We start from the raw sequence: 9,998 nt of genomic DNA on the forward strand, positions 1-9,998 counted from the left end.
TTCTCTGAATTCTAACCCACCACAGGCTGCCTGACCAGAGAGAGTTCCTTTCTTCTTCAATCTGCCCTCCCCAATGTGTTTTGAAACCACGGGGAACAGCAGGGCTAAGAGGCCTGGATGACAAAACCAGGTCAGCAGTCAGTCTGACCCCAGAGCAGGGAACCCGAGACAGCTCCCAGCAGCAGCTCCTCCGGCCGGTCCCAGGCCCTTCTCCGAAGAGCTGCAAGGTGGCGGGCTCAGCGAGTCAGGGAGGGAGGAACACTTGTGTCTAAAACGCCCGCACTGCAGACTTCACCCACTTTTCTAGATGAATGGCTGAACCCTTCTCAGCCAAGAAGAACTTCATTTCACTGCAGAGATCCTAGAGCCAAGCAAGACCAGTGCTCTATAAACGACCCAACTGGTCACAATCAGGGCAGGGGAGCACACACCCTCACTGAGGCCAGCACAGGCGGAAATAAAAGTCTGAGCACATTCTCAAAGGCCCTTTATCTACCCCTCCCAACAAGAAAACAAGCTGCCCCGGAGGTGGCGAGTTAAGACTGGCCAAGTCAGGGACAATCCCTGCTTCATGCATTTCTCCTATCTCGACCTTCATGAGAACAAGAAGTTCAGGACTCAGCTCAGGGTATCCAACTGACAACAGAATAACAACATTATAGCAAAATAATACAAATTAAGGAGGGGGTGTTTCTGATCTCATGTCTTCAAAGACAGCCACAGCCCATGCTTTAGAAACCTCCCATCTGTAGAGAGAACAGCTTAGCTAACTGTGCTCCTGGATGAAAACCAGAAGCTTGAAAACCAGACTGGAGAATCAGGAGTACAGGAGACACCGGCAATGAGAATTTTAAACCACTGAGCACGTCTGTACAGATGCACATACACAAACACCTAAGTATATATGTGTCAGACCTCATTTTCACCTACTGTGTGAACTACAAGGGACCAGACAACGCAGAAGCAGGGCCAGCGTGCAGAAGCAGGGTGCTCGCGCTCACCAACGGGGAGCGTGCCCTGCCTCACCCCTTCACGTTTCAGAATGTCACCGTCACACAAAGATCGAGAAGGTCTCTTACTTGATGTGCTCCTGGTGCCCAGATCCTTGCACGGTCTTGGCCCCCCATCTCTGCTCTTTCTCACTTACATCATTCTAAAAAGAAAAAGAAAGAAAGAGTACACCCCACACCCTGGACTGTGAAACAGCCCCCCACCCACCCACCCACCAAACACCTGGGAGGATCCACTTCAGGAGACGAGAGAGGCAGGCAGATTGGCGGCTCCTACCACGAAATCAGGGTCAGTCTCCCAGTCGTCAGCTCCCCCGTCGTCCGGGGTGATGGACACAGTGTGGCCGGCTGAGGCTTTCCACATCTGCAAGGGCAGCGTGGATGGTCAGCGACGTCAGGAGAGCCCTGCCCAGAGGCCCACATGGACGCTCTGCCCAAGACCCCAAGGCCCTGGACGGCACAGGGAGTGGGGGGAGCTATGTGCTCAAGAGGTCCACTCATGGGACTTCCCTGGGGGTCCAGCAGCTAAGACTCCCTGCTCCCAGTGCCAGGGGCCCAGGTTCAATCCCCAGTCAGGGAACTAGATTCCTGCAGGCCACAACCAAGACCTGGCGCAGCCAATTTTCTTTCTTTTTTTCTTTCTTTTTAAAAAAAAAACGGTCACTCATAATCCCCGTGCCTGAGTGACACCAAAGGATCCAAAGAAACCTAACATGAGAGCTCCAACACTGCAGTCACAGGGCAGAAACACACAAGAAATACTCCTGGCTTCAACTCAAGTGAGGAAATTTTCTGAAAAATAAAAAAAGTCACGTGTGCTACTTCACTCAACAGGAACCTCCCCGACTAAGTCTCTTGACAACAGTGTTGTCCAACACTGGGAACGCGATGTCGCCAATAATAAAGTCTGCTGTATTTTATCACAATTTTTTTTTTAAAGCATCCATTTTGACTTAAAAATAATTACTTGAAACCTAACAATGATTTTCTTAACTTAGACTCTGACAAGTCAATAAATCATTCACGGGCTGCTTTGCCATCTACTTGGGGAAACACAGAGCACACAGAATGCCAACTTCTGTGCTGGGCCTCCTCAGCAGGGCCCTGAAACTCTGTAACTTATCAGCTTGGAGAACAATGACACAGCCTAACAGCCGAACCACACTGCTCTTTCCGTAACTGCAAAGGCAAAATCTAGCCTTTCAGGACTTCAATAGAAAGCAATGAGAAGAATGGTTCTGTTCTCCCTAGAAGTCCCCATAAAACTGCTCACAGGCCAGGAAGCAACTGAAGGCTTGTTTTCACTCAACCAGAAGCCCCAACCCTGGTGTCTGAGCTGAGGACACTGCCCGTCTTGCTTGGTGGGGCCACATGCTCTGTGTGGATCCAGACGGAACAAGAGCCCTTCGCAGGTCTGAGACCCCCCCAGGCCGGGTCCCCCTGCACCCCTGGCTCTGCTGGGTCACAAGTCCAAGGTGGTGGCAGGGGTGGATCGAGGGGCACAGCTCTCAGATTCCCAGATTGGACTCCTGCCACGTCACCTGGGCAGGGAAGCATGTGCCACCTGGTAGGCAGGACCAACACAGTCCCCTGGACACTGTCCCACTGGGACCCTTGCTCCCCTCTGACTAGGTGAAGCAAGGCAGGAAGTGGAAGTGCCTTTGGACACAATCTTCGAGAGCCGACAGACCAAGTCCAGCCACGGTGGGCACAACCAGCGTGCCTATTCACAGATGGAGACACAGCTGCCTGAAAGCCAAAAGCTCTGCCCAAAGCCTCTGCTTCCCCGAGTCAAGACTGCCTGTGGCACCACACTGGCCTGAGAAGGGGCCGCCCGCCCACAGTACTCCAGGTGCCTAGTGGTCTCCTCAGCCAGTGAGGGGACGGCTAGTCATGCAGAAGGACAGGGTCTCCAGCGAGACTCACTCCCCACCCAAGGCCAAGGTGAAAGCCGCATCCTGGCCTGTGGTTTCTCCACGCTGGCGGCGCAGAGGTTGCAGGGCCCACTCTCCACCCGTCTCTCCAGAAGCCAGCCTCTCTCGTGGGCAGGTGAGCACTGGCCGGCTTGCCCCAGCATCATAGCCACGGGCTCTCCACTCCCATGGAACAGGAAGAAGGGGTCAGGGGGCTGCCAGGCCAGGGTGGGGGGTGCCCCAGGTCCTCCACTCCAGGGTCGTGTGGAATCCCCTCCGCTTTCTAGACCACAGGCAACACCGAAATTGACTTCAACTTTCAAATAAGAAAATTTCCTCCCAGAAAGTTATCGTCCCTATCTCCGCAAACCCAGGGAGAGAACACCCCTCGCATTCCTTGTCAAAGGGGTTTCCCTGCCCGCCCAGTGAAGCACATGAGCATGCTCACAGTGCACAAACCTTTCCTCTCCAGGTGCAGATGCGAGACGCTCACAAGACTCTGCTGAAAACGCAGTAATCCAACGAGGAATTCCCAGGCATTGGGGAGAGCTTCTGTCTGTAAAAAGATTGAGAGTAAAAAGCTCAGAAGGATATGTACTGACAAGCACCCTGGGCACATCTTTGTGTGCTCAGATCCTTTTAGAATACCTCTGAAATCCTCCCCAATATAACAAGGTTTTGTAAAGAAATGTGAAAAGAGGGTGGGAAGATTTGCATTTCTCTAATCAAAGAGTTCAACTGACTTTCGGCCAGTGCGAAACTACAGGAAATAAAGAAGTTCCATCCGATTTACAACTGTATGAAGTTTCTTCTTAATGCAAACAGAAATCATTGCTTCAATTGTTAGCGTACATTTTTGTTTGCCAAAATCCTGAGAGCTTTCCATTTCTGGTTCATCCTAATTTATTCTGCAATAAAATTCTATTACTCTGGGTGTGTACATATATATATGTACACATATATATATATGTGGCTTCCCCAGTGGCTCAGACAGTAAAGAAGCTGCCTGCAATGCCGGAGACCCAGGTTCGATCCCTGGATGGGGAAGATTCCCTGAAAAAAGGAATGGCAACCCACTCCAATATTCTTGCAGGCATAATTCCATGGACAGAGGAGCCTGGCGGGCTACAGTCCATGGGGTCACAGAGTCGGACATGACTGAGTGACTAGCACTCTCACACTTCCACATACATATGTATACATGAGAAGCACTTCCCAAAGGGATGGTGACATGGCTGGGCTAGAACTGAGAGCAGTGACAGCTATCGAACGTGAAGAACGGTGACTCGGGGAGCAAAGAAGCAAGCTGCGTCTCTAACGAACGAGTAGGGTTACTTCATAAGACCAAGACTCCAATTCTGCAACCCACCAGCTCAGCAGCTCTTCCCTAAGACCACACGATAGCCCTGACTAGATACGGCACTGCTAGACATTACAGATGACTAGAATCCCCTTGTTCCCCAGAACAGACTAGTCACAGGCACACATCGTCTGTGCTGACGTGTTGCCTGGCATGCATTAGCAACCAGACAGAAGATGCTCTGCTGGCCTTCCTCAATTCTGCCTTTAGAAATCCTAAATTGTGTAGGTTGCTTAACATTCTGGGTACCGCAGTTATCACCCAGCATCTATGAAAATCTTCCCAAGGGTAGTGAGTGATAGGTTCAAATCTATAATAATCTATTCCCTCTCAATATTTTTAATTAAAAAAAATCATGAAAGCTACTCTTTGAAAAACTGAGGAACTTTTGTTTTTTTGATCCAAAGATAATGCCTCTGGACCCCTACCTCATACTACACACAAAAATTAACTGGAAAAAAAGGATCAAAAAACCTAAGTGTCTGAACTAAAACTACTGAATTCTTAGGAAAAAAACAAGAATAGATTCTCATCACCTTGAATTTGACAAGACCTTAGATGTGACACCAAAAGCACAAGTGAAAACAGAAAAAAATAAATTGGACAAAATTTTAAACTTTTTGCTTCAAAAAAAAGACACCCATCAAAGTGAACACAATTTACAGAATGCAAGACACTATTTTCAAATCATCTATCCAGAATATATAAAGAACTCTTAACCACATTTTTAAATGGTGAAAGGATCTGAACAGACATTTCTCCAAAGACATACGAATGGATGATAAGCTTGTGAAAGACAGTATCACTAACCATCAAGGGAATGCATATCAAAGCCGACTTTTGAGATACCATTCCACACATTCTAGGGTGGCTACCATCCAAAAAACAGACAAGAAGTTTGGTGAGGGTGTGCAAAAATCAGAAGGCTCTTAACGCTGCTGGTGGAAATGTTAAAAGGAAGAATCTGGCAGTTCTTCAAAAGGTTAAACACAGAGGTGCCATATATCCCTGAAACTCCACTCCTAGGTATATAGAAAATTTATTCACAGAGTATCACTCCTAACAGCCCAAAGTGAAAATAACCCAATATCTACAAGACACGCAGCAAGTGGTCTATCCATTCAATGGAATGCTACTAATATCTGACGATAAAAGGAGTGAAGTACTGACACCCATTACAACATGGATGACTCCTAAAAATCTTATACTAAGTGAAGAAGCCGGACACAGAAGACTGTATATCACACAGGCCCATTTCTATGAGTGGTCTACGGAGAGAAAAAGTAGAATAGTGGTTGCCTAGTGTTGGGGATGAGGGAACCTGAGCAGGTTTCTCTGAGGTGATAAAACCACCAACGCTGAGTTAGCCATCCACTTGCCCACCCTCTCCAGTGTAGCAGAGGAAACAGGTCTCACAAGGCCCACTCTCCATAACACCATTACTCAGAGGACTCCCCTCCCACCCCTGCCTCCTGCACAGTGAAAGACAAGACCCCTGAGGGACAAGGGCCCCAGGACAGGGCCCACTGCAACACAGGGCAGGCCCCAGGGCTCCCAACTGTCTCTCTCAACCATGCGCTCCCCCAGCCCCTGCTGCACTGTACTGACCAAAGATCTGAATCACCAATGACTCCATCCAAGTTAAGTTTTTTACAGATCTGTCTCTCAAAAATGCTTCAAATAAAAGGTCGTGAGGGACCCACTACCAGTTACTGAGGGGGCTGTGGAGCAGAACATAAAGGACAACCCCGCACACCCCTCCTCGCTCCTCTCTCGGGTCTGGGAACACTTTCAGCCTCTGGCACCAGCGCAGTGACTCACCCGCCATCAGGCCCTGCCCAGCGCTGGCCAGCGGGGCGGCGGGGCGAATCACGCGGTCGGCCCCAGCGGGTTAAGCCCCCACGGAGCTCCGGGGGCCAGGTCACCGCGGAGCCCAGCGGGGCGCTGGCCCGGGACGCCTTGGAGCTCCGTCCAGCGGGAAGTGGGTTCCTCACCCCGCTCCCCCGGGCCCGACGCGGCCAGCTTCCACGGGAAGGAAGCCCTGTCCCCTCGCCCCAGACCCTCTGCAGGGGCACCAAGCTTGCACCAGAGTGACTCCCTTCCAGGTGACTCCCAGCTCGCACCCAGAGGAGGGGCTGTTCCCAATCCAGAGCCGCTCCACTCTGCCGCGCCGGTCGCTGCATTTCCACTGACCTGATTGCAACATCTCCCCGTAGGTGTGGGCCCGGGAGCTGGGAGCAGCGGCCCGCCCTGCCGTTGGGAGACCCCGGCCCCTCCCCCTCGGCCCTCCGCCCCCTGACCTCCGGAGTCCGGGACTCCCCCTTCCGGTAGGACTCCTCTCTGTCCCTAGACCCTCTCTGCTCTCCGCCCCCTCCCCCTAACACTCCAGGTCCTGGACCCCCTCCCCGGCGGTCCTCGCTCTTCCCAGGACCCTCTGGACCCTTGTCCCCCTTTCCCTAAACACTCAGGGCCAGGCCTCTCCGCGCCCCCCGCCCCCTTGCCCCTTCCTCCCGACCCCCAGGTCCTGCACCCCTCCTGTAGAGCCCCTCTCCTATCCTAGACGCCCCCCTCAAACCTCTGGCCCCTTCCTCCCAGGAACCCGGGCATTCGCCCCTTCCCCTCAGCACCCCGGCCCCTTCCCCTCAGCCCCCGGCGCCCTTCCTCAGGCCCGGCCCCTTCCCCTCAGCCCCCGGCCCCTTTCCCTCACCCCCCGGCCCCTTCCCCTCAGCCCCCGGCCCCTTCCCCTCAGCCCCCGGCGCCCTTCCTCAGGCCGGTCCCCTTTCCCTCAGCCCCCGGCCCCTTCCCCTCAGCCCCCGGCGCCCTTCCTCAGGCCCGGCCCCTTCCCCTCAGCCCCCCGGCCCCTTCCCCTCAGCCCCCGGCGCCCTTCCTCAGGCCCGGCCCCTTTCCCTCAGCCCCCGGCCCCTTCCCCTCAGCCCCCCGGCCCCCTCCCTCAGGCCCGGCCCCTTCCCTCAGCCCCCGGCCCGCCCATCCCCTTCTCTGACCTCGGCCCCCAGCCCCGGGAAGCCTCGCCCGCGCTCCCCCCGCGCGCGAAACCGCGAGCGGAAATGCGGCGAGACCGCCGCGGCCGCCGCTTCCTTCCCGTTTCGGGACCTGGCTGCGCCCGGGGACCGCAGCTGAGGAACCGGCCCGCTCCCCCGCCCGGCGGAGGCCGAGCTCGCTCACCGCCGACTGGGGTCGGTCTGGTCCGGCTCGGCACTGCCCAGCCTCCGCCGCGCCCGCAGCTCCCAGGCGCCCCGCTCCACTTCCGGTTCCGCGGACGGGGGCGGGGCCGCATCCGGGTCTCCGAGGCTCCGCCCCCGCCGGCACGCCCCCGCCCCCGCCGGGTCCGCGGATCCTGCGGCCTCCCTTGTCCACGTGGCGCCAGCAGTGCCCACCCCTGGCGCAGGCGCGAGCTCCGGCCGGTGCCCGCCTGCGGAGCCTGCCTAAAAGTGAGATGACGCTGAAGGATAAATTTACGGAGCGCCCGCTGTGTGCGGACCAGACTGTGCTCACAGTACTGGATTCACAGCACCGCCTGAGGGGACAAAGGGCGACCGAGCCGAAAAGGGGACAGTGCCAGGTTCTCTGAGCACTGAGGACGCAGGAGGTAAAAGTGAGGGCCAGTCACCTGAGAGGAAGAGGTGACTGTTCCTCCGTTCATGCGTCCATCCATTACCTATCCATCCATCTTCTCCTTCCATTTTCCACCAGTCAATCATCCAACCACCCGTCAGTCTCTTCGTCCAGAGAAAGCTAGATACGTATCAGGAGTAGAGGTCAGTAGAATAAACGTGGACTTTGCCCTTAGAGACCTTTCAACCTAGAAGAGGAGTCAGACGTTAATCAAATACATATATACGAAGGAAATAAGACAGATGCTCTAGAAAATGTCAAGGTTAGATTGGAGAGATGGTAGGATCCCAAATCCTTCAGCAGATCAGAGGTTTCTTCCAGTGATTAACATTTGAGCTGATACATGATAGCCAAATAGAAGTAAACAAGGAAAGAAGGGAAGAATTTTCCAGGCAAGAAAAGAGTCTATGCAAAGGCCCTGCAGCAAGAAAAGAATGAGGTCCTCTGTGCTCTGGGAAAAACTTGGAGAGTAGACCTTCAGATCATTAGATATTTTCAGGAGAAGACTTTCTGAACCTAATTTCTTGCATCTTTTCATACCCAATTTAGTTCAGTCACTCAGTCGTGTCCAGTTCTTTGCGACCCCATGAACTGCAGCACGCCAGGCCTCCCTGTCCATTACCAGCTCCGGTAGTACACCCAAACCCATGTCCAATGAGTCAATGATGCCATCCAACCATCTCATCCTCTATCATCCCCTTCTCCTCATGCTCTCAATCTTTCCCAGCATCAGGGTCTTTTCCAATAAGTCAGCTCTTCACATCAGGTGGCCAAAGTATTGGAGTTTCAGCTTCAACATCAGTTCTTCCAATGAACACCCAGGACTGATCTCCTCTAGGATGGACTGGTTGGATCTCCTTGCAGTCCAGGAGACTCTCAGGAGTCTTCTCCAACACCACAGTTCAAAAGCATCAATTCTTCGGCACTCAGCTTTCTTTATAGTCCAACTCTCACATCCATAACCACTGGTTTTTCCAGTGGTTCATACCCAGAACAGTACTAAATTTATTAACAGTCACATCTGTTCCTTGTGACTAGCACAGTCCTCTGCCAAAGTGTGTATTTGACTTCACATACCCACCCTTTACTTAAAGTGGTGTGTATATAGTGACTTCCCTCCCCACTTTAGAGCAGTTCCTCAAAGATAGTTAAAAGGCTGTCTTCTGGGCTTTAGTACTCACTTTGCCCCAAACTCACAACTCTCCCAATTTTTTTCAGTCATCATCACCAAGGAGTTAGCTTGATGCCTGACCGCACACAGCATTCACTGTCATAATGATGGACGTGAAAACACTTGCGTTTTATCTGTCTGGCCTCAATGCTTTGGATGCACACCCCATTCTTTCCTGCCTCCGTGCCTTGCTGGAATCCCTCCCTCTTCCCCAACGGCCTTCCTACCTTTTTATGTCCTTACCTTGCTCATTCCTCAACCTCCAGCTCAGAAGCCGTCTCTCCAGCATCTCTTCTTGGAGCACACCTTGACATGTCATGGGCATCTCAAAAGAACCAAGTTCACAGCCATATTCTCACTCTCCCACTGCCGTCTTGGTGCGTTTCCTCCCCCACCCTCCAGCCCTCACCACCATCCCTCCCACCACCCCACCCCTCTAGGGCATCACAGAGCACCAAGCTGAGCTCCATGTGTTATACAGCAGCTGCCCGTCAGCTCTCTAAAAGAAAAAAAAAAAATCCATACTTTAGAATGGGAAAAAGGGATGATTAGATATTCTTTTAAGAGAACACTTAAGGCTCTGATAATCACGATTCTTTGGGATATGTGCCTTTAAAATAAAAAAAAAATTTCCCCTAGATTATTCCACTCCTCTATAGAGGTAGAAATTAACCTGTAGAAAACAGACAGCGATGCAAATAATTCTTGTCTGTAGAAAGGCCCATTAGCTGTGTCCAGTAAGATACAACTGACATTGCCCTGTGGATAGACCATTTTTTTGCAAATTCATTTCAGCATTCCTGTCACTTCTCCTTTGAACAAGTTGTAACCTCTTAGTGCTTCATTTATTATTAAGTGAAATAAAATCTTTGATATGCATTCATTTTATATGTGTAGAAAATCATGATTTT

At 52.4% G+C, this 9,998-nt stretch overlaps 1 protein-coding gene across 7 annotated transcripts in view; it reads right to left on the reverse strand.

Moving 5' to 3' along the window:
* Nucleotides 1-7,621, reverse strand: part of CTTN (cortactin) — a 31,291-nt gene extending 23,670 nt beyond the window's left edge. For 3 of the 7 annotated variants that reach the window (XM_043924188.1, XM_043924178.1, XM_043924143.1), the window contains exons 1-4: nt 7,467-7,621; nt 3,383-3,479; nt 1,288-1,374; nt 1,080-1,153 (exon numbers count right to left, since the gene is read on the reverse strand). In XM_043924188.1, the coding sequence (XP_043780123.1) occupies nt 1,080-1,153; nt 1,288-1,374 (161 nt within the window). In that variant the 5' untranslated portion in view covers nt 3,383-3,479; nt 7,467-7,621. Of the gene's footprint in view, nt 1-1,079; nt 1,154-1,287; nt 1,375-3,371; nt 3,480-7,285; nt 7,445-7,466 lie in introns of those variants that run through there. The other 4 variants (XM_043924154.1, XM_043924171.1, XM_043924163.1 and 1 more) reach the window with 4 other exon arrangements.
* Nucleotides 7,622-9,998: the final 2,377 nt, after the last annotated feature.

The sequence above is a fragment of the Cervus elaphus genome, chromosome 2 (genome assembly GCF_910594005.1).
Source record: "Cervus elaphus chromosome 2, mCerEla1.1, whole genome shotgun sequence".
Classification (NCBI taxonomy): domain Eukaryota; kingdom Metazoa; phylum Chordata; class Mammalia; order Artiodactyla; family Cervidae; genus Cervus; species Cervus elaphus.